Here is a 24906-nt window from a genome sequence, read left to right as displayed (position 1 = left end):
GTAAGTTGCAACACATGAGCAGACCTCTGTCAGTGCAGGGTCCTGATAACTGCATGGATCTCCATACAGTAATGCAGAACTATGAAACCAAATTGTTTATTTAACTGTAAACCTATGTCAAAACATCATCCTGCAATATTAGGCAACACTCAGAATTTCTTTCAAATGAAAATCCATCAAAGGCATGCAAACTAGCAATGAATGAGAATTGGTGCTGTTTGCACAGCCCAAGAAGCCCAAGCCTTGGGAATCCAAGAACGTTTGAGACACCATGAGGTATGCATGCACAGCTAAAAGCAGGAACGCAGGAAGAGAGACAATTTCTAGACAGCTATGTACTTTCACAAAACCTTCAAATATCAAACACTTTATGAATAAACTGAATACAAAAATCAAAGAAGGCTGATACAGGGGAAAGCTCAGAGATAACCAAGAGTGGTATTAAAGCCTAGAAGCTGTAGCAAATGTGTGTTAACACAATCATTAGGAAGATGTATATGTGTATGCTATAGTTTGAAGTTTAACTAATTAGGATAATTTACATTGGAACAGCTAATCAGGTTACTACACAGATACCTAGCTGCCCTGCTGCATGATACTAGAGCTTCCTAACAAACACTTTCTGAAAACAGAGGAGTTTACAGCCTAGTATTGATTTCAGGTCTCCTGAAAACATAACGATGTAAACTGCAGCTGCCCAGGAGCCGCTTGCTGAGCAGCTCAACTATCTGTGCAGCAAGAACAGGCAGTTGTGGGCAATAAGTGCATCAGACATCCCAAAATAACCACCCCTGTTCACAAACAGAAGCTTTACATGTGAGTTAGTTTCCAGTTATTATAACGTTATCTAAGGCAATAAATAAAATAAGAAAATAGGAATATTAGCTATAGGAAGAAAGAGATTCTTGCCATCAATGCTATAAAACAGGAAACTATAGCAGAGTAGAGTTGAAATGCTAAGGATACCCTGCATCGCTCCTCCCAGCAAATATTTGGTGGTTACACCAGATTTCATGATTTTGAGAAATTGAGGAACTTTGTGGGGGTTTTGTTTTGGTTTGTGTTGTGTTGTTTAGGTTTTTTTTAAATAATAAATGATTATCAGCTATGAGACCTGAATTTTCCTACTTAGTGGGAGAAGATGTTTTGATAACACTATGAAAAGACACCGTAACATTGTACCCATAAGGGAAATAGTTTGCAGATGAAGAAGTAGTGCTCTACCTCTGAATGTAGAGGATTATCTAAAACAATCTGTAGGAAGACAGTAAAAACACTACAAACCTTCTAATCAGATGAGAGATCAAAGAGACAACAAAGTCTGATAGGATTAGTCAAATATCACACTGAGACTACGAATCTAAATACCTGGAGAGAAAATGATGATATCTCATTGCAGAAATACTGAAGAATACAGTCAGTTTATAATGAAAAAATATTTATTCTAAAACCACCTATTTCCCAAAAAATACAAGGCACAAAATTTAAAATGCAGAGACATGTTTTAATCTAAGCTTTATGTATTTATATATAATGTATATGCATACGGTCATGTATATAAAGTACATATATGGGTAGCTCTATATATACATACATATATATACAAAACAGGTAGAGATGATGGGTTCCCCTATTTCTGTGCTGAAATAAAATTACCTTTAGAAGTCTCAAAAAGGATAGTGAAGTGCTGCTCTACCCAGTGTTACTCTTGGAAAACAGAAAGAAAAAGACCAAGTGGTACGGAAGAGGCAGCTGACGCTGGCTACCCAGGAGAGCGAGTGACTCTGTGGGGCTCAGGAGGTGGTGAGCCACTTCACACTCAAGACTGATCAGACTCCATAACAAAAGGGGAAAAAGTTGCAGCAAAGACTTATTAAATCACCAAAAAGGAAAATGAATAGCATGTTGTAGGTTCTGAAAAGTAAAGAGCTGATCACAAAGTAACTTTGTATCTACAGGAACAGAATACTAAGAGCCAAATTTGGGTACTGAACAACAAAGGAAACTCAAATTTGAATTTCTCACACAACCGAGATTTCATCCTCAATGATTTATTGCATGTTCCCGATGCAATAATAAATGTGCACTTACTGAACAGCTTTTGTCAGAATTCCTCTTCCATTGCTTCTTGACTTGTTTTTTTGCTGCAGTTGAATGAAGAGTTGCATGTATCTGTTTTCGGGGATTTAGAGCCAGAATGTTCTGTAGAAAAAGAACAGAAACTATTAAAATATAGATAAATTTTTTTTAAAAGTTCAAAGCCTCTTAAATTATGCCTCACACACTAATTTACAGTGCTATGCAAAAACAAAACACAATTACTCAACAACATAGCCCAACTTCATATGAATTTGTTTAGATTTGTATTGTCCACACCACTTAGATTTTGAGTATTTAAAGATATTTCTAGGACTACTAGAAAACAGAATTATATTTAGCGGCCATGACAATCATTTCCATTCCCGGACGTTTGTTATGCACAGCATATAGAAACACATAATTCTGCTTCATTATGTCATTCCAAGTAACACTTGTAAAGCAAAACAAGCAAAAATATTTTAAAGGATCTGGGTTATTTCTGGATGTTTCATCATTTCAGTATAAATTCCAGCTTCCCCTTCACAGGAATCTGCTTCTATGTCTAGTAAGCAGATGAGTTAGCTTCAATTCTCTTACAATGCAAGGACACAAACAAATGTTGGGCACATATCTGTACTTTTAAGTGACAGTGGTGGTCTGATAACACAGGCAGAATGAAGTTTGTAATATCTTTCATCATACTAGTGAAACTCGCAAAATTAAATCAGCTTTTTGGAACCCAAGCTCTTTTTCAAATCAGGCAAATGACAGGTTTCTGTATCAAAACTGACCTCATTTAATTCAAGGGTGAGTGTGAATAGCATGGGAGCAACAGATCCAGACTCAGGTCTGCGATGGAGAACCAAAACAGGCATATTGTTGGTCGTAACTCCTGGAATTGGTTTTGTAAGTTTTCCATTAAAAAAAAAAAAATTACTTTATCACTATACTTCTTCACTGTAGTGAACAGGGTGTGCTTATTCTGTTACTATATGTCAAAGATGCATGAGAATGACGTACAAAACCAGAGACTGAATACGATGAGTATGATGGTGTTATGAATATTACATCAGGATGCTTCCTTATTTTAAAAATCTGCTTGAGTGGGTGATAATGATGAAAAAGTAATCTGTTGTATTAAGATTTTATTGTATTGATATTTATGGTGACTTTTTTTTTTAAATGCAAAGGGATCACTTTCTAGTCAACTATTTAATGCTTACTCTGGACTGATCAGTAATCCACTTTTCCCACAAAACAGAAGTCTCACCTACTTGAAAATTCTACCTGCAAACAACAACATAGCCCAATACAGTAACTCCCAATTTGCCTGAAGCATGAAGAGACAAAAAAGTGGGTTACAACATTCAAAAAGATACAGACTATTTAGCAGCCTATGTGCTGTTGACTTTCAGGAAGTTACGAGGGCATAATCAGATGTGCCTCTGCAATTCCAGCAGTAAAGACTCTGCTCCATTTCTGGGTGTTCCCCAGCTGAGTACCTCAGGCAAGATGTGGCAACCAAATGCATTCAGTGGTGGTTTATGCTAATTTATTTCATTCTTAATTAAAACAGAGCAGGGACATTCACATAAGGGATGTCACTTACAGCATCTCAGTTGCTACTTTAATTTCTCAAGATGATCAAACTCAACTGTCAGAGCACATCTGACTCATTGGTGATAGGCTGTTGAGTGCCCAAATCACCCAAACCAGGCAGTAGGTCCTGAATCACACATACGCTTTAGCAAAATTTTGCTTCCTCTCTTTTGTAATTGCTTAATGCAGTACTCTTGGCCATGAATATTATAATTATTTTAGCAAACTGAAATGAATTGCAAATTTCTAGTAATAAACTGTAACAGATGTACTCCACTGGGTACAGCACCAGTTGGTTTAAAACGTGGAACAAATGGTGGGGCAAGCCAAGGACGGAAGAATCCCCATATGTTTGCTCCTGTTGGAATTCTGCAGCGGGAGCATGGCTCCAAGCGCAACAGTTGCAGAAATCCAAAAGGACTACGTAGCGCAGCATGTCCCAGAATTGTATCTGAAATAAAACCAGCACAGAACATACTAAATCACATATACAAAACAAAAATTGCTTATATTCCCACTACCTAAATAATATACTATCTGCCTAAATCTTGGATTGCTGACCAAGGTGGCTGTTCTAGTTAGAGGTCCCTGGTGTTTAAGAACTGCTCAGAAGTTAACTGCCTAAATGGGAAAGTAATGTAAATGCTTTTGGGTCTGTTAAACTGTCAGAAAGGAAAATTAGTGAGGGTGTTTTCTTCCTATTCATTTCAGTTCCCTGGTTGGTTTTCTGCAGCTTATGGCTAGTCAGACATTTAGTAAATTTAACAAATAAATTCAGGTAGGTCAGCCAGTAAGTGGAAAATTACTAAGAAGACAGTTCTAGAGGGAGTGCTGCAACTAACACTTAATGTATGCACCCAGCTAAATAAAAATTAACCACTGAAGATTGCAAGAAAGGAATCCTGAGACCCCCTATTTCCCAAACACACTGGCCATCTGATCAGGCAGAGGGCTCATCGGTGAGGAGAGTTATTTGGGCATCTGTGATGTTGCTTGTCCCAATCCCATGCTTACACTGCTACATAAATTCTCATTCTTGCCAGATGAGCTGTTGTTTGATCTCTCCAGATGTTGAAAGGGCAAGACTCAAGAATGGGGGATGTGGATACACAATATATCACTTTTCAGAGTACTATGAACTTTGGATTTCACGTTAAGATGCTATTTGTATAGTAATGGGGAAGCTATGAATTATATATTCAGTGTTGTGCATAAATGGCCACATTTATTTCATTAAAAATAAAGTAGGTATAAAACCATTATCGTTAATGGCTGCAAATCAGCATATAATGCTGCTATATTTTTGTAGAAATCTAGTAAGGTACTACGTTGATGGAGAAAGAAATAGGGCTATGAGTAAGTACATAGAAGTAAATTCAGTCCATGTTGAGTACACACTTGTGGCTCAGCCACGCAACAAGGATAGTAGAGTTAAGCTTGCAGCTTTGCAAAACATTGATGACTATGGACACCACCAAAGTATTATACTTTCTTTCATTATTTCCACAGATTAATTTGAAGACTTCACTTTGGGAAGAAAGCCAGGTGGTTTGTCTCTGCAGAACACAACTCAATATATTTCGCAGATGACACCCTCAAATATGACTACTTTAAGGAATTCCTTTAATAATAACCCATGACAATGATTTCTTTTACGACTTTTAAAAGACAAAGATTAAGCTAAAAGAATATTACAGAATGGTTTAATTCCCTAATACATTCTCTTCTAGAAGGGAATGTATTCATTATGACTAATATACATTGCTTTAGGTTGCGAGTATCCTAAAACGCTGTAAACTATCCATGTGTAATGTACGTTGAGAATGACTAGCATGTACAAGTGATAGCTACAGTTTTTAAATTTTGAGAATTTAGTGATAAATGGTTATGTTGATCTGTGCCAACACAGTAACATAGCTTCTGAGAATAAACTTGCCATAAGCTATTCATTAGATGTTTATTGCTCAGCTTCTACTTTAAAGGCTATGATTAAGAAGTCTACACAAAAAAATACTAGCTCTAATCTTCACTATCATCTATTAATGAAGGGCTGTAAAAGTTTTAAAACATTATGTTATATTACAGTGAGTAATTTATCAAGAATTTGAATTAATATTACTCCAAAATAAGTGATTTCAAGGCAGCCATTTGGGATAGGACACATTCTGCAGTTGGGAGTCCTGTTTCTGATACTGCATTTTTGGGTCAATCAAGACAGGTTTGGCAAATGCTCTACAGTGATTCAACATAAATTTCTGGTATAGAAATTCCATTTCATTAAAAGCGTCACGCCCATTTTATTCCCATCTCATAAAGCCACCCTTTTAACTGAAATCATAAGAAACTATTGCAATTAAATCTGATTTTTAACTAAGTGCATGATAGTAAAATAAATACAAAGTTATGGAAGCACTATGCTTATTTGGAACACACCATCATCTGGGGGCGGCGGGGGGAAGAAGGCCAAAGAGGGGATGATTTATAGAGGAAAAAAAAAGTACAATGTACCTCATAGATGGGACTCCAGTAATTTCAAGGCAGTTGTCAAAAAGTCCTGCTAGTCTAGCATTATCTTTGTAAAATATATGGCATTATTCCAAATTTGGAAAGCTTTTCTTTAAAGCACTAAGCTTTGAAGTCTTCAGGTTTTTTCTCCCTCTCCCCTCCCTCCCTGCCCTTCCTTCCCCCCCTCCCCCCTCAAAATAACAACCTTAGAAAGGTATCTTGGTTATGTGGACCTTATCTCTCATTCACAACAGGAAATCTGGTAAAAATACGATAGTTAAGATTACTCTGCTTCTGGAAGAACTCCTACTGAAACCAATGAGTTCCATCCGGAGTATTTAGTCTTCAGTAATCCTCATCTTTGTTATTAGTAATTAAAAGCAAGAATAAAGATCAGAAAAACCGTCTTCAGGCTCTGTCACAGGTTGCGGTATTAAAACTGCATGGGCTTCTTAATAAGACAAAGTAATAATTTGCTCTTTTCATGGATTCTGTCCAGCTGCTGAAAACACAACTGTTCACATGCAGACTATGGTTATGGGCACAAAATGCAGTCTCATGTGCTATTCACTTGGTTATAGCATACAGCACATTTACCTAGCTCAGCCCCTGCAATACACAAGTTATATTCCATTTTACTCCAGTTGCTTCAGAGAGCATCCTCAGCTAAACTCTTTTATACATATCAATTAAAATTCAGTAGTAGGCTAAGCATGCTAGGGAATGCATGTGGAGAGCAATTTAACCCACCCCACTCCATTAATCTACCCAATTTCCTTAAGAAGAGTTGTAATCTCCCTCACAGCAAGTAACATTAAATGTATTGCAAGATACATATGTTCACCAAGTGAACATAATGAGAACATATTTATTTTTTCTAAGAATAATGAGCGTACTAAACAATTAATTTTGAAGTTATGCAACTGCAAATTCACTGACAGAAACAAGTACCTGGGTTTTTATTTACTAGTATATCTGAACATGAAACTAATTTTATTATTGTTAGTCAGTCAAAGACCAAAGAACTCAAGCTAGAAGTATTTGTTTTCGTAACGTTAGATAACCCAGAATACTGAGTATTGCTTAAAAATCACATCAGTCAAGAAAAAGATGACTGAGGCATGAACTCTTTCTATTAATATCTTATTTAAATTGTCTAGTTCACAATTTACTTCTCACATCTACTCTGCCTTTTGGAAAGCTGCATGAACCACTAACAGTTAGATGCAGTACTTCAAACACCCTGTAAAGTCCCAAACTATTACAAGTGAAAGTTTCATTACCAAATGGCCAAGAGCAACTTCTAGTCCTAGGAGAGTTTGTAACACTAGAACATAAATAACATTTCAAAAAATAAGTAGCCATGGTGTCATGTCTTCCAAAAGCTAACTCTATGTTATTTTTCATTATTGAAAGAATATGGGGAAACGTTGTGAATTTCTCCCACATGCTTACGCATGACAGAATATCTCATAAATTGACGCTTGTGTATTTCCTTACTGAAGATCTGGACTGATGAGAATCTTCACAAACAATTTATGTAACCTGGCTGAAAATACATCTTAGGAATTCATCCAAAAATTTCAAAAAGGAGAAAAAACTGTGCTTTCACAGTAGTTCAGGCACGGTTTAATTGTGAGGCAGCGAAAGCCAGAGAAAGCTAGATGAAATGTGAAATGACCACAGATGTCAGGGAAATAGTGTGGTCAGCCTTTGGAGAACCCTAGTCTAGAACCAGAAGGGATAGGTTCAGAATAGGACTCAGAAGGTAACTCCCCAAATAATTATTTTTGTATTACTGAGACAAACAGCTGCATGTGTGAGCAAAGTCACCAGCAATTTACATTATTATGATATCTTCAAACCAGAGTCCTCAAGGTCCAGAGAGCTGGAAGATGAGGCTCCACTTCTGTGGAGAGACAGCAGCCTGTGACTAAGAAACATGCGAGTAGAGCAGACTGGGACTGAGAAGCCAACAGGCTCAAGAGTCTGGGGCCTGACCCTCAATCCTGGTGTGCATACGGGCAGGAAGCTCAAACACACCTGGGAAAACTTTTAATCAATTTTTAATCACAAGACTTATTTCTTCTCTGAGCCACATGAGCTCAGAGTCTCAAAAAAGAGCAAGAACTCAAAGGCCAAAGGATGATCTTGTGGTAAGCATATTCTAACTCCGCACTGACAGGTCACTGCCTTTATCACAGCACGTAAGTACTACAAAATCATAGAATGGTTTGGGTTGGAAGGGACCTTAAAGATCATCTAGATCCAACGCCCCTGCCACGGACAGGGACACCTCCCACTAGACCAGGATGCTCAACACCCCATCCAGCCTGGCCTTGAATACTTACAGGGATGGGGCAGCCACAGCTTCTGTCAGCAACCTGTTCCAGTGTCTCACCACCCTCATAGTGAAAAATTTCTCCCTAGTATCTCATCTAAATCTCCTCTCTTTCAGTTTAAAACCATTACCCGTTGTCCTATCACTACACTCCTTGATAAAGAGTCCCTCCCCATCTTTCCTGTAGGCCCCCTTTAAGTACTGGAAAGCCACTATAAGGTCTCCCTGGAGTGGACCCTTCTTTCTCTAGGCTGAACAAACCCAACCCTCTCAGCCTGTCTTCACATGAGAGGTGCTCCAGCCCTCTGGTCATCTTCATGGCCCTCCTCTGGACTCAAACCAGGAGGTCCATGTCCTTCTTATGTCAGGGGCTCCACAGCTGGATGCAGTACTCCAGGTCGTGTCTCACGAGAGCATAGAGAGGGGAGAATCACCTCCCACAACCTGCTGGCCACGCTTCTTTTGATGCAGCTCAGTCTTTATCTTCACACTTCCACCTAGCTTTAGACTTCCCTGTAAAACAGACTGTTTCTATATTAGAACAAACACCCTTCCGGCTTCTTGCATTCCTTACACAGCCTCTAATATTTAGTGAGAGTTAAGACTATTCTTTATCCTGTAATAATATCATAGCATACTGGTATCCTAGAGGTGTAGGCCTAGATCCATTACTAGATACTTAGGAAGGGGGATTTCCAAAACAGATTTACCACCACAGATTTCCCTGCAGCATGTAAATACTGTCTCTTAACAAAAGGAGCAGTTTTCTAAATCATTCCCACAAAAGCCAGGAAAGTCTTAATTATAAACATGTCTATATTAACAGAAGTGTGGTATACCTCATGCATTTTCTGTTATATAACCAAAGTTAATACATTACAGATTAACAGAGCAGCAAAATTGCACAACCCTAAACAAGGTTTACCTAATTTTGTTGACACATTAACTTTCAGATTAAGAGCTTGATTTCTCTACCTCAGCAATGCATTTATTCTAGGTATTATTGTAAATTCTAAAAGGTTTATTACAATAGAAAACAAAAAAGTGTTACTTGCTTCCCAACTATACCAACCACTATTCGCTATTGGAAGAGCTCTGGGTGGTAAATTACTCCACTGGAAACTCCGCATGCTACCTCCTTGACACAACTAATCTGCAGAAGCGCCTTGACCCTCACAGGGCAAAAATACTCACCCTCTGTGCTTAACTTTAAGTATCCTAGCAGCATCCCAGCATTCAGTGAATTATTCACATATTTAATGTAAGCACGTACACATTAAAAGCCACACAGTTTACAGCAGGCTTAAACTCCACATTACTATAAGACGAAGTTCTCAGATCTGAGGCTTCTCCAGGAACACCGTACTCCACAATAAGATCACATTTTCACATTATAAACAATACACTACATCAAAAGCTATTATGGCTAAGATGGCACATTCAGAGAAGGCATAGCTGAGTGCAGCTCTCATGGATTTATTCAAAGCCAAATTCATTATTACAAAAACATTTCATTGACTAAAATACTACTAAATTTACAGCCTTTAAAAACAGAAGGTTTAAAATTTGGTGCAGCTATCCTTCTACACCTATATTTAACATTTTAATACATTTTCTCTCTAACTGGACAGTCTTTAATCATCCAACCAATTGGCCAAGTGCAAAAAAGCAGAGCAATTCACGTCACAGCCTTGATTCTTAGCTTCATGACAGCTGTTACTTCAAAAGTACGCACATGCACCACCTCCACAGTCTGTGAAACCCACTACATTCAAAGTTACCTTTTTTTGTCTTCTTAATAAAAATATCTTCCCTCTTTACAAATCAAAACTTAAAGCTTCAGAAAATATTTAGGTTTGCATCACAGGTATAACAGAAGTTTTTTTGCTTCATCACTGTAATATTTATCTATGCCTGGATCACTTGCGCATCAAATTGCTCTGTTACATGAGGAATACTAAATAACATTTGTAACTGCTCACTCATAACAAGAGTCATTTAATGAATATCTCACAGAAAAAAAGGATCATTATCGTACACACACACTTACTTCTCACTTCTATTTTCTGCAAGAAGACAAACAGATTGAAAGAGAAAGCAAGCTCAGTTGCCTTTGAAAATAAACTTTGTGTCAAAACCAAAAATAGGCCATTGTATCCCCATAATTGAACCTCTCAATTGAAGCCTCAGTTGCAGGTGTTTGCTTAACCAAAACCCAAACTTGCATTAGAGACATGTCAGTTAATGAAAAGTGAATGCTCTACTGACTTTTGATCATAGGAGAGAAATTAGCATTAAAAGTTATTACTGCTTTAAGTTTAATCATTGGCAAAATCAGCAGAACTAATTTTAGCTGAGCAAAGCAATGTTCTGAAAACTTTATTAAAAGGTAATTTTCAAAGTCCAATAAATGAACCTGAAACGCAAGGAGAGTGACAATATACATCCAAAGATCTAGTACATTCAGTGCTTGAAACACATGAACAGTTGTATTTGTTCCAAGAACATGCCAACTATCTATCAGTACTGAGTTTCTAAATCTGTTGCAACATTAAGAAGCAACAAGTAAAATTACCTATGTGCAACTAATGTGCAAATGTCTACAAAAATTTCAGTAGTAACTGTTTAATACAATGGTAAAATACAAAACTGACAATGAAACTACTGATTTTCTGGTAACTTTATACATCAGAACATCCTAATCAAAAAGGAAAAAAGAAACCAGCACATAGAAGGAAAATGGAAGTGTGAAGAATTTGTAATTATATACTACAAACAGTAAGGGTCGGAAGTGTGAAGTTACATACTAAAATATTATCAAACGTCTGATAATTGAAAAAAAATAACAGCCAATTTTCAAGCAAAATTTAACAGCTCATGCAAGTAAGGCAAAAGGAAACTCTTGCCAATTTTTCCTTTTCCCTTTAACATGTCATTGTCGTCTTTTGCAGAAGCTCACAGTGATCCTATGTTGACATCTTTAAGGAAAGAAATGTGACATTCCAGAAATACATAGGGCATCATATGCATTACCGGCAACAATGCAACATGTATCGATAATGAGGAATACAAAGCAATTCCTTGGAGTTCTTCACTCTAATTCAACAATTTTGATTTTAAAATCTTATTGACATTAAATGCTGCTGAATGTGTGGGCTGGAGGCAGAGGTGATACTCTTAAAAAAAACAGGATAATCACATTAGGCTGCCCAATCTAAAAACATGCCAGCAAACATTTGGATTCTGATCTATCATACTTTGTCACATGCTTATACAGAAAATTTATTTTAAAAATACTTTATAAAGGGTGTTGTATGTAGTAGTATTATTTTCCAACTCTTGTACTAATTAAGACAAATTGCATTTCTTCTGTGAGACCTCTGAACAGGGAAGAGTTATTATTTTTATCATTTGTAAGGGTTTCTAAAAACATAGTTAAGTAGTTCTCCTATAAACATAATGTAATGATTCTAAAGCCTCGGATTTCAGCTGCAGAAAGATTTAAGTATTGGACTTCTGCAAAAATAAAATTCCTGTCTTGCTGACAAGCTCTCTTTCCTACACTAGAGGATACAAGACCACAAAGCTATCATCCAATTAGGATGGAAATATTAACAAACATTTGTCTCAGATCAGCATCCCTTTGTTTGTGGTTTGGTATGAGCAGGAGCAAATACTGCAGAGCAGCAGGACCAGCTGTAACAGAAGTAACATTTAGTACACTAGAAATGATGCAAAGGAGAAGTGCCCAGGTAACTGTTCTTTAAGTGCTTTAGCTATCTTCCTGCTCTTCTCCACCTGAGAGCTTCAGAAATATGCCAGAAGAATCAACAGTTCAATGTGGATTTGGTCTTTACCTCCTTCAGCTTGACTTTAGGCTAGCTCTTCTTCTAGCTACTGTTTGCTCACTTTTCCTGAGAAAAGGCCTGCGTTCACAGACAGGTAAGTTTTGTAAGTAAGGCAGGTGACTAACTCCAGAAGCGGACGTTGCATGCCCAAGTCAGCTTCCCCTTACAGTGACTGAGGGAGGGATTCACAGCTGTCAGCATGCCAAGCAGGACACCCCAGTCAGGTGTGACAAAACACAGAACAGACAAGAGGTACGCAACCACACAACCACAACGGTTGTTCTCTCTCACCCTCCTGGACTTACAGACCAATCGGCAGCCTTTGCACAGGCATTCCTCTAGGATGATGGTTCTCAGCCTGAAACTCTACCCGAGTTTAAATGCTTACCTCTAACTCAAATGCATGAGTTTCCTAGCTTCCATTTGAAACAGAGGGGAAAAGGGGGAAGAGTCACAGAAAATTACAAGAGCAGCCACTTTTGCATTATAGTCTAATGGTTACTGGAGTCACCCTGGAAAGAGAAGACTCCCATCTCCACGTTCCTGCTTTCCACTGACCAGAATAGTAAGCAAACCTGGATGAAGTAGAGCTGATTAGGTGTTCAGCTAAGATGACAAGAGCAAATCAGTGAGCAAATAGGACAAGAACACTGCTCCAGCACTAAAAAAGTTTTGACCCAACTCTAAAGACAGCTTATATATTTTTCATTAAGGGCTCATTGATTAGGTGCATAGAGAACACTACAGTGGGAGTTAAAAATGAGCTACCTTTGTTTTTGTGATAAATACTTCTTGGGATTCCTAAATCAATGCATCTTAACTCCTTACCTGGTGACAAGCTTTGGCAGCGTGCAAGCTTTACTTAAGAACAAATATTCTACAGTCTTCTGAAAACTATTTCTTATCATACACTAACAAAGAGAAATTGGCCCTTCAGCAGTCAGTAGTGTTGGTTACTGCTGACATTTTACTCAGATTGTAGGTTTTTTGAGAAGAGATAATATTTTCTTTTTTTCTGTTCTGTGTTCATTTCATTTTTACATTTTATCACCAGCATTCTAGAACAGCTTCTGTTGTGGTTATCTTGTTTGATTTTTTTTTTCTTCCCAACTCTTTTGTCACTCTCTCACTTCCATCTGTTTTGAAGAGCTATGTATGAGCTTACTAAAATCTTTAAAATTTTGTGTTTTCAATTGGAACTGAAAAAAGGGCAATATCAAACACAGCTTTAAAATGGAAACGGAATAAGTCTGGGAACCACCTCTAATCTCCCATCTCATGTTCCTGTCATTAGCACGCACACACACAAGCGTATGAGTGAATTTGCACAAGCTAACTTTGTCCCTCAGATTCTGAAGACTGCCGAGATTAACAGAGAGGGAGGTATACCTCTAACACTGATAAACAAATTTGTGAAGGTTGAAATCAGGTCTTGTAGTCACCTGTAGCTATATTCCGAAATATTACACTACACATGATACTTTGCACACAGATCCTCAAACCAATTACTGGTAACATTCCTTGAGAGCTAGTACATAGACCTAAAATGACACACCAAGAAAGACAGTGGGCTTTAATTTCATCAGTACTAAATCAAAATCATATCTGGTACTGCTCAGGGTAAAAATGGGAATGAGTAAGTGATGGAATACTTCTTCAATACTGATTTAATTTACAATTAGAGTTTTTCTAAATGCGATAGCTACACCCTATCTCACATTTTAACCTTAACATGTGACATAATATGAAAACTGCTGACACAAATAATTGACTGGTTTATTATAAATAAGAATACTTAAAATTCTTTTTAAAATGCCTCATAAATCCACATTATGTCTACTTTATTGATTTCAGAAAAGTTTGTGTTATTTCCATAGCACTATTTCATGATCTGAGCACTTAAAAAAAATTACTTTTCTCAGTTTTAACTGTCACTGAAATATCCTTCATTTCAAAGATATCAAGAAATTATCACTATTCATTTTCAATACAAAGCCTCTTACATTTCAGCTGTCATTTTCAAAAAATCATACTGAAAATAGTGTTTCTAAGCAGAGTTCAGTTGCAGTGTAATAAGTAATAATTTCATCAATTAGCAGTATTCAGCATCCACTGAGAGTTCTCTCACTATTATTTTATTCATAGAGTCCTTTGTGGAAGTCGCATACTAAAAAGATCCATTTATCCTTCAAGGTTTTTCATAAATGTGTCATACATCTTAGAAAACAATTGGTTATTATTCTCGCTCAATCTAAATAACTATAATAACTTCCAGGTGTAAAACCTCTTTTTATACTTCCAATCTTCTTTACTCACATTATGGGTCTACATTTTTAATAACCTATTCTAACACTTCTACCTACTTTCACACATGCATTCTTGAGTTTTGCATGGATGCTAGACATGCCTGGATGGGAGGGTAGTCAGCTTATTGTTAAGAGCAGAATAGAATTGGGTTTCATATAATGCCCTTCACAATCAAGGCAAAAACAAGCCTTTTATAATGAGCTAGATGCTAGTATAGATGCTAACAGTGTAATGCCTGTTAAGAAAAATGCTGTGATTGTTAAATTCAGCAATAGCTTGCTCGCAGCGTGTATTTTATTCTTCTTTCCCTCTAGATCCCTCCACTATTTATCAGCCAAATTCTTCTCACCCAGAAGGACACATCCTACCTTCTGTCCTTTCATCTCAAGATTGCAAAGGGCTCCCTTTGGAGCACAATATTACCATTCCTTAATCAACTAACAGAGATGTGATTGGGCAGTATTAGGACCTCTCTCAAAGCTGGTTAGAGAGCCCTGTGCAATGCATACGGCACAACAAAACTTCCCTGTCTTAGGAAACAGGAGGAAAAAGCCCCAATTTTAGTGATGCATCTCCTACACAGCAGCCTGCTTCCTTCTCTCCAAGCTGGTCAAACGTTTTGTTGACTGAGAAAACCCTGGCCAGGACAGTTCATTCCAACAGAAGTTTCGATTTAAATAAGGCCTCGCAGAACACAGCTAACAAAATCACAACAAAGAACCAAGGAAAGTGTGCAGCAATATATTAATAAATAAACTAGGTACCACAACAACCTATCTGAAAATGGCAGAGAGTTCATTCTCTGCAATAAATATAAACCTAATGACATTGCTCATATAACTTAAAAGAAGTGCATCATTAGGAAGATGAGATTAACTAACATCAAACTTTCAAAGCAGCTTTCCACTTTTCCACCTCATTTCTACATTCTCAAAGTGGTGTGCGCAGGTATATCTATTTTAAAAACTGCATACACTGGCAAGACATGTAAATTAGACAGTGTGGCTGCCTGGACACTTCTCTCTTTAATTACATATATAATTGTTCTTGAACCAGAAATTAAAATGTCGGAATGCACCATGATTGCCTTTAACTGATGACTACCATCCCACCTAAATGGAAATATTTAGATTCAACACCCAGATATTTTTTTTAATTAGCTTTCAAATGAAGTCACAGGCAAGCATGTCTGCCTTCTCCCATTTGCACTGCTGGTGTCAAGTTGAACGGGAAAGGCCAACCATTTCAACGAACTAAAACAAACGTAATTTTAAGGTCAAGTCACTTGTAACACTTCAGGCAGCAAATGTCATATTGAAAATAAAATTGAACCTTGGCTTGAGCAGAGATGAAAGGTTTGGCATTTCAAGGACTTTATTGTGTTTATCACTTTAAATTTACAAATAAAACACCAGCATCACATGTATTAATATTTATCATACTGATAAAGCTTTCTGAAATTATATGGTTAAATGGAAGCATTTTTAAAAAACAAAATACTTTTATAGGTGGGCTTATCCTAACTTTAAATGGTGAAGTCTCTGCAAGACCTAAAAACACTCAAAATTCCACATTTGCTTAGTGAAGCATCTCTGATCATGGTAAGAGACCAGATGTTTCATAAGAAGGTCTAAGTATTTTGACAGAGGGCAAAAGTGAAATTGCCCAACTCAGTCCACAGCATAAGAAAACAAGGATGTTGAAAAAGCAGGTTATTTCATTTGTTCTGAGACTACACATCAAAGTTATGGACATATTTCTCCTCATCCTCAGCCTGAGCAACATGACTAAGGTTGACATCCTATGGCTATCGGATAGAGTAAATCACCTCCCACCACTCACAATGTGTGCTAATACACTGACATCTGAGGAATTAAAACATCTCATGGCTTTGACTATGGTCTACCACTGTTTAATGTGGAACTCCATTTGCCCTAAGCTCTTCACAAATACACTTAGGGGTTTGACATAGACATGCTAGTTGTCCAGATAATGTATTTCCAAGGGGAATAAACCCCTCTTCTGTTGCAAGCCAGTTAGGGAAGGTTATGCTGTGATTTCTGAGCTGTCTCAGGGACAAAGCACAGATTAGAATTGCTTCATGATGAGATTCTTGCGTTATTCCTGCTTGCAAGGAAAACTGGATCCCTTTGGTGTAAATCTGGGCTGAGAACAGTAACTCTGCTACAACTTAACTGGGTAATAGCTTATGAATTGGATAATGTTAAGAAAAACTCCTATACATATCTTGATCTAAACAGTCCTCAAATGTACTTGCTTTGGCATTTCATCCTGACTGTGTCTTCTAACTTTTGTTGCTGCTGTTGTTTTTTTTTCTAATGGTATTTAAAGAAGCTTGCCCACTTGAATCCTACGTTCTTTGCCATCTGCAACAACAAAAAAAGATTTGTGTATTCCTTATAGTTGTAAGAGGCTATAAGCAGAAAAAAAGGAATTTAAAGTTAAACTTAAGACTCAGTATGAATCACCTGTTATTTCATAAAAGAACACTCCTGGCTAATTTCAAGGCAAAATGTTCTTCTTATTTCTAATAAGCATTATTATAAGAAGAAAACCAGGGAATTTAGTTAATTTCCTCCACTTACTTCTTTACCTGCTTTCTTCCCCAGTCCCAATTTGACCTGAATATATCTAATTTTTTATATATATACATTTTGAATTATGGCATTGCGTTTGAACTGCATAGAGACCAAGACAACAAAATGCCCACTAAGATCTGTGTAGCCGATCTCTGTTGGCACATTTCACAAACTGATGCTCCACACATGTAAAGATGCCAGAGATTTATGCTGTGCTGATCTGCAAGAAGAATTCTGCCCGTGGTATACGAATGACAGCAAATGAAAATGAAAAGACTTCGAATAACATGCCCACACAAACACCACCCTCTGAGCTTCTGATAAGACATTTATGGCCAAAGGTTTCCTAATCCCAAATGTTTGATTTCTTTGCCAAATTACATACTTGCCGAAGTCTCATATAAAGGCACAAATCCTGCTCTTCTCAAAGGCGAAGGCACAGGGTAGGGAGCAGAGTGTGTAACACTGTACTGATGAAATAAAAAAAGGAATAGAAATCATATGCTAATAAGAGGAGGGAGGTTGCCAGGCAACCAGGGAGGGAGAGAAAGCTGGTTTTGATTTGAACTCTGTGCTGTCAAAGGGTTAGCGTAGCCAGAACAAACAGGACACATTCAATCCAGCTTGTCTGCAGCCACCAGGAATTTCAGCGTTTCTCAACATTTTAGGTAGAAGTGTGCTCCCAACTCAGTGCCAGCTATGTTTGTGTTCCCTGGGTCATTTTACTGCCGCTGGCAAAATGGCATAGGATAGGATGGACAGTAGATTTTTTAAAACGCATTCGTATGAAAAGCAGCAGCATGTGCCTTTGGGTAGCACAAACTGCACCACATGTAGACTGGCTTGTAGGATGGAGACAGCTGTGCAACTTGGGTCCAAGCAAATCCCAGCCCATCAGATACAGCCACACCTCTCTCGGCCGCACTGAAAACTGCAAATTATGCCCTGCAGCTATAACCGCATCCCTTCAAATGCCTCTCAAAAGACTGTCCCGCACCACTGCATTCTTGCTGCATTAGATGGGCCAAATCCTGCCTTGTGGATCTCAGCTTCCTATATCAACATATAGGTTTATTTTCTTAAGGGGAGGTTTAGACTGGATATTAGGAAAAATTTTTACACTGAAAGGGTTATTAAGCATTGGAACAGGCTGCCCAAGGAAGCAGTTGAGGCATCATCCCTGAAGGTATTTAAAAGATGGGTAGACATAGCGCTTAGAGAGATGGTTCAGTGATGGTTTTTGTCAGAGTTAGGTTGATGGTTGGACTAGATGATCTGAAAGGTCCCTTCCAACCTAGGCAATTCTATGATGATTAAAAGATGTAACACTAGTCAGAGGAAAGAAAAAATTTCAAGTCCAGTCTACAACATAATATCATCATGAAATCCATTTGCGTAACAAAAAGGAAAATGAATTCCAGTTCTTTCTTGTTTTCGGAGTTAACTGCAGTGACAACTGTTGTTAGGTCTCGTAACAGCCTGCGTTTTTCCTAAGTCCCAGCCATAAGAAAAGGCAGGAGAGCCAGTCTTATTTTGGAGACCTTCTTACAAAAAGAGTAAAATTTTTAAAATGTGGAAAAAATTGGAAGTTGAATTAATGAGTAACATTAAAATTCAAAGGTTGAAGAAATATTAAAAGCATAAGAGTGGGATGGAGGTTTTTTTCCAACACCGTTATTTTAGATGACCTGACTGAATTTCAGTGCTACAATTTAGCAGACTATCGGCCGTGGAGGCAAGACCGTACTTAACTTTTTGAGCATCAACAGGACTTGCATATACAACATGAAAAGACATAATGTTTCACACAGAAGACTTTCTTTCCTATTTGCCAGACCAGGTTTTAATCTGATGAGTAAATCATATTGTTCAATTCTTGGAGACAGACATGATAATTGTGGTCTATCATCTTCCACAAGGTCTTAGTAATCATGCTATAATTGCTGTTCCACTCAGCTAAGAGTTTACTACAATAAAACCACTAAAACAATGAAAGAGCTTGAAAAACTCATTAAACAAAAATAGCTAAACAGGAAGTTTTGTTTCCTCACTGATTGCTTGTCAAATGACCCTAGGAAGACACAGCCATCAACCCAGAACAGACATCTGATCATCACAGCAAGCTATAAAGCAATAACTTTAAAAAATTCTACATATTAAAGCTTTGTTACGGAACTTCAAACAACTAGCAATTATCTACAGCAGAGAGAGACACTGTAATAATTGGGGCTTTTTAAAATAAAAGTTTGGCCTAGATCAAAGAAAGCTAGCTTCAGCTATTTATTCACATAACCTTTGCCTGACAGTTCGGAGAGCCACACTGACTAGTTGGATTCCCTACTATCTTGCTGGAGGTTTCCTGCGTTTTTACACTATTCTTTATTTTTCAATCCTTGCCCTGCTTCCCACTTTAGAGGACATCAAGCTTAGCTCTCAGATGTACCTTCATGGCACCGCCTTTGCTAACTGCAGTCTTTCACCATTCTAGTCCATTTGTATTGGGAGAAGAATAAACCTGACAAGCAAAATTTACCTTGCTCTCATAGTCCATGCTTTGTAGCACCCACTAAGTATATACCCCAGGGAATGAAGAACCGTCACTGCTATCAAAGCTGCTACTTTAAGTGGTATGGAAACTGCAGGTTGTACAATAAAACTTCCTTAAGGCTTAGGGGCACTTCCCAGGTGACTCTTGCACACAGCAGGGAGCATGGCACAAGTCCTGTTCCCGCACCTCCCCGACCCTGGAACCAGCTGCAGCCCTTGAGGTTCAAGTGTGCTGACTGCATCCCTGGTAAGCTGCTCAAACAGGCTATAACCTCATTCCACCTTCATTAGCAGCCTTCAGAGAGCAGTGTATATCTTGCTGCTGAAGAAACTCAAAATGAACATGCACATGCCTGCTATGCACCGAGGAACTCCTGGAGCCTCCCGTGTCCTCACTAAGGTCAGCACCTTAGTGCAGTCTGGCCCTTAAGAAACACTCCTCTTCACCCTGAAGTTAATGTAGTTTCTAAAGCTTTTGTCCACAATAGGCGACAGCAACTTATTTATATCTATGAATTACACCACTACAGAAATAAGGGTACAGTGCATGAGAAGCACAGCAAATGTTAGCTTTCTAAAGTAACACCAAAATAACTTTATAACTTTTCAAACAAAATGATGAGATATGATTCTATGATTTCAGAGACATTTATACTTTCTAAAGCTAAACAAAGAGAAAGATTGACACAGTTACAGTGACGATGTTCATTATACTATATGTGAAAGTGACACAAATCTCAGACAATTCCCAGACTGCTATTTCAGAACACGGCTCTAGCCCTTCACACCTTTCCTTTTATTCTCACAAATCAGGCATCAGTGCTAACATCTGGAAACAGCTGTGACAGCATGATAGGTACCCAGCTGCTGGCCCAGCACGGAATTACCCATTCATCAACAACCAACTCCCCTTTAAACATATGCAGTAGAGGACTCAGAAGGAAGGTTAGATCTGTGGAATGCCAACATACTCTCTACCAACTGTAAGAACAATAACACCGTTTCGTACTAAGGTATTGTTGGGGGGTGGGTGTTAATTTTTTGTCAGTGTTTTAGGTTTGTGACAACAGTGTGGCAAAGCATCTCTGCTCTGCGAAGAAGCCCTTACCAAGGAAGGATGAGAGTCCTATTCTCACTAACTGTAGACTGGATGGCAAAGAGCTAGAAAGCATCCACCACCCAAACATCACTGAATGAGATGACTAGAGGAGCTGCAGAGAAAGACTAGAATGCAGTCAGGAAAACACAGCATGCAGAGAACAATATTAAGTAATGTCATTTGAGGTTGTGTCATCCTGCGTGAACTCAAGAAACAGAGTTAAGATCCTACTTAGCACTTCACAGTTTTGACATCCGTTAATTTCTGAGTACTTGATCTGACAACTTTAATTCTTTAAAGAACCCTGAAGTTTCCATATGATTTACACGCAATGATAGGAATCAGCTAAAAAAAAAAAAGGCGGGGGGGGGGGGGTGGAGGGGAAAGGAAGACTTTCTGTCCCAGAGCATTGTTGGGAAAGGAATGTATGAAGCCTGTAAATACTACCTGGAGTTTGAACATACATATAACATACAGTTTCACATATACAAGTTAGAAAGGGAATACTGTCCTCATACTGTAGATTTCAAAATTTCTTATAAAGATCTAGAGATGCAAAAAGCCAAGTCCTTGCACCATACATCCAAGGTAGATACTCTCACCCATCACTATTTTGGAATGGGCTTTCTTCCCTTTTGCTTAGAGTTTTCGCACCCAAGGAATATTCTCAGCACATTCTGAGATTTGACCAGATTCCACCTCCCTTTCTCGAGAAAAAAAAAAAAAAAAAAAAAAGGCAGCATTTGGTTTTTTGGGGGTTTGCAGTTGTTTCAGGTTTTATTTGGTTTGGGTTTGGGGTTGTTTGTTTGTTTCTTTTGGATTTTTTGTTGAGGTTGTTTGTGGTTTTTTTAACACTAACATTTTTTGGAAAAGATCCTGTATTTTAATCACAGCACTTCTAATCTTCCACAATTTGGAAATTAGACTTTCAGAACAAGATTATCTATGTAATTTCTCTGTCTTCTTTAGTTAGGCCAAAAGATTTCAGGGACAGGATGCCCAGGAGCTGAAGGTGCTGGCTAAACCAACCAAGGGGGAAGAGATTCCTCAGGGACAGCTTGCTGGAATTTTTCTGTCATTAAATAACTTGGAGGACTGACTGTGATTTTAGCTATTTCTAGCACAGATTTTTGGCTCCTCTTTAACCAGTGACATCAGTCTTTTTACCTGGCCTTAACTACTGATAAAGTAGTATCAAGACTCCAAAGGTCATATTTTATGTTTTAATTACACGAACTATGTTATGTGAGATGCCAACCATTGAGATAAGTTTAATGAAATAATTTTTTAGGTTTTTATACTGTAGCCAAGAAAGTGATCAAAACATTCAAATAATGCTGCCAGTGTTCTTGTTGGTAGACTACTTTGCTCAAATATTCTCACAAATGTGGTTGTGATCTACAATGATATAGGCTTAGCTAACATGCACTTTCCTTACTTCAAAGAAAAAGATAAAATATGTTTTTATTGAAAATACACTACTGTCTTTTTCCAAAAAAAAAAAAAACAGTCCCATGGAGGGGGGGGAACAAACACAAAAAACCCCACAGAGTGCTGCAATTAGACTATCAGTAATTATTGATATATTCATCTGGGAGACAAATCATACAGTGACTAAATTTATTCAAACAGATGGGGAAAGGACAATACATATGGTTAGAAGTAGACTGCCTTAATTTCCTTGCTAATTTAAATGAGTGCTGAAAACAAAAACACAGGAAGATACTGACCAAAGTTTCTATTTTCAACCTGAGAGAAAAGCAAACACTAGTCTTTTTCAACATCCATCAGTTGGTCTTCTAAATCGTGTAGTGCTGTATACTATTGTCAACACACAATCCTACAATAATATATTGTTCTTTGAATCTGAATCATATGTATCTAGAAATGCAAAACAATGTAATCCCAGAAATATTTTGCATTAAAAATTTGAGGAAAGTACTAAAAAACCTGTACTGCTAAAATCAAACTTTTCTACAAGAAAAATTAACTTCAACACTTGAAGAAAAATCCCGGATTGGCTGCTCTGAAAACACTGAGCTGGTAAGAGACAGACAGTACTGATTTCATACCACAGTGTCTCCCTAACTGCCAAGAATGCTTCTAAAATAGTTCGGTTTTCCTATCCATTCCATGTCTCAGTTTTATCAGAGTATCTGTAAGAGCATTTCTGGACATTAGTCATGGTTTGAGCAGCAGCTCAGTTAGGAAATGGACTGGACACAAAAACTCAGTATGAGAATTGATGATAAAATTCAGTCACAACTGGCCTAGAGGTGTATTGACGTCGCTGCAGTGCGCGTTTATGTATTATGTATGGCTGGGCCCTCAATAAGCTGCAATAGCCCACCCCAAGCCTAATATTTTGACCTAATATTTTAAACTTCAAGGCATACCACAGCAAAAAGTTGTGTCAGGCTGGAACAAGACTCTCAAACTACAAGTTGGTTTATCATCACTTTGTTTTTACTAAAAGAGCTGAAGCTTACAGCCATGTGCAAGGTCCTCTGAAGGGTAGAAGAAAGCTACCTTGAGTCCCAACCATGCAAGTGACCACATGTGACACTGCACTAGCCTTGGTCCCACTCCACCTCACCTCCGTCTTGCACCAGGCCATATCCAAACCCTACTTCCAAGCTCCCAGTCCGACCTGCCTCAAGGAACGCCACGCAAAAACACTAAGTGCCACCGGCACTGGAAGACACTTGCAGCAAGGGTGCTACTCCTGCCATCCTGCTCAGCATTCCATGCAACTGTTTTACTCCCAGGAGACACGGTGTGGTACGTCAGCTCAGCTTGGCCCACAGAGGGACAGTGACGCACTGAGGGCCTGCACACCTCCGGCGGCCCACAGGCAGCTGCGGGCCACTGAGGCCAAGGCCCTGGGGCGCCGTGACAGGGCCCGGCCTGGCAGCTTGAGGCCCATGACGCCGCCCAGGGCCACCTCAGCCCGCGACCCCGAGCAGTCCTGCCCCGCAGGAGCCCTGCCCGAGCCGGGCGGGAGACGGGGCTCGCCCAGACCCAGCCCTCGACTTCGCCAGCGGGGAACGAGAGGAGGCGGCGAGGAGAAGGGGAGGCGCCGGGCACCGCCCCCTCACACCCCCCCACACCCCTCGGCCGCCCCACTCACCGGGCCGAGGGAGGAGGACGCGGGGCGAGAGCCGAAGCGGTGCCTCGGGCCACTGCCCCGGGGGACACCCCAGACAAGGGCTGCGGCTGCCCGGGAGGCAGGCCAGCCCCCGGGGCCGGGGCTGCCCGCGGCCGGCCCCGCGGTGGGGCAGCACGGTACGGCGGAGCGAGGCCCCGCGCGCCGCCGGCGGGCGGCGGCAACGGCGGCGAGGCACTTCCTCAGGCAGCCAAACTTTGCTGGGCGCTCCCGGCCCGGGCGCCGCCGCCGGGCAGAGCCCCCTCCCCGCTAGCGACAGCCGCACGTCCCGGCAGGGCGAGTGGGTACCTCAATGTCCACCGGGTCCCGGCTCAGCACACGAGCCATGGTGTCCGCACCGCCACCGCCTTCCCCCGGCTCCCCGCAGTCCCAGAGTGGAGCGGAGCGGAGCGCGGGAGGAGGCGGAGCCGCCAGCCCGGACAGAAACGCCCAAGTGGGCGGGCGCCCCCCGCGCCGGGCCGGGGCCGGGGCCGCCCCGCCGGGCCGAGCCGCGCCGGGTCGGGGGCGGCCCGGCGGGGTGACGGGAGCGGTGTCGCTGTGGCACAGGGGCGGTCCCGGCCCGCCGCCGCCTCGGCGCGGTGAGGGCTCGCTCCGCTTTACCTCAGGCCCGCGGCGGCGACAGTGGCCACCGAGGGGAGAGGACGCGGCTCGGCAGAAACCCTCCACAGCGGTTTCATGGCACCGCTCCCCGCGCTGGGAAACGGCACCGCCGCCGCCCAAAGGGCAGGTGCCCCGGGGCCAGCCTGGCCTCCCTTCGGTGCCGCAGCAGCCCTCGCCAGAGACCACGGGCACTCGCCCCGTCTGGGTCCACACGC

The 24906-nt window shown here is 39.9% G+C and overlaps 1 protein-coding gene across 4 annotated transcripts in view; it reads right to left on the bottom strand.

Moving 5' to 3' along the window:
* DPYD (dihydropyrimidine dehydrogenase) overlaps positions 1-24533 on the bottom strand; it is a 365455-nt gene extending 340922 nt beyond the window's left edge. The window contains exons 1-3 of one of the 4 annotated variants that reach the window (XM_054212157.1): positions 13815-13863; positions 2871-2971; positions 2092-2202 (exon numbers count right to left, since the gene is read on the bottom strand). In XM_054212157.1, coding sequence (XP_054068132.1) covers positions 2092-2202; positions 2871-2971; positions 13815-13848 — 246 coding nt within the window. In that variant the 5' untranslated portion in view covers positions 13849-13863. Of the gene's footprint in view, positions 1-2091; positions 2203-2870; positions 2972-10574; positions 10887-13814; positions 13864-17664; positions 17726-24379 lie in introns of those variants that run through there. The other 3 variants (XM_054212158.1, XM_054212159.1, XM_054212160.1) reach the window with 3 other exon arrangements.
* Between the last annotated feature and the right edge of the window lie 373 nt (positions 24534-24906).

This window comes from Rissa tridactyla, chromosome 8 (assembly GCF_028500815.1).
Source record: "Rissa tridactyla isolate bRisTri1 chromosome 8, bRisTri1.patW.cur.20221130, whole genome shotgun sequence".
NCBI classification, from domain to species: domain Eukaryota; kingdom Metazoa; phylum Chordata; class Aves; order Charadriiformes; family Laridae; genus Rissa; species Rissa tridactyla.
This window is presented reverse-complemented; position numbering and strand designations above follow the sequence as displayed.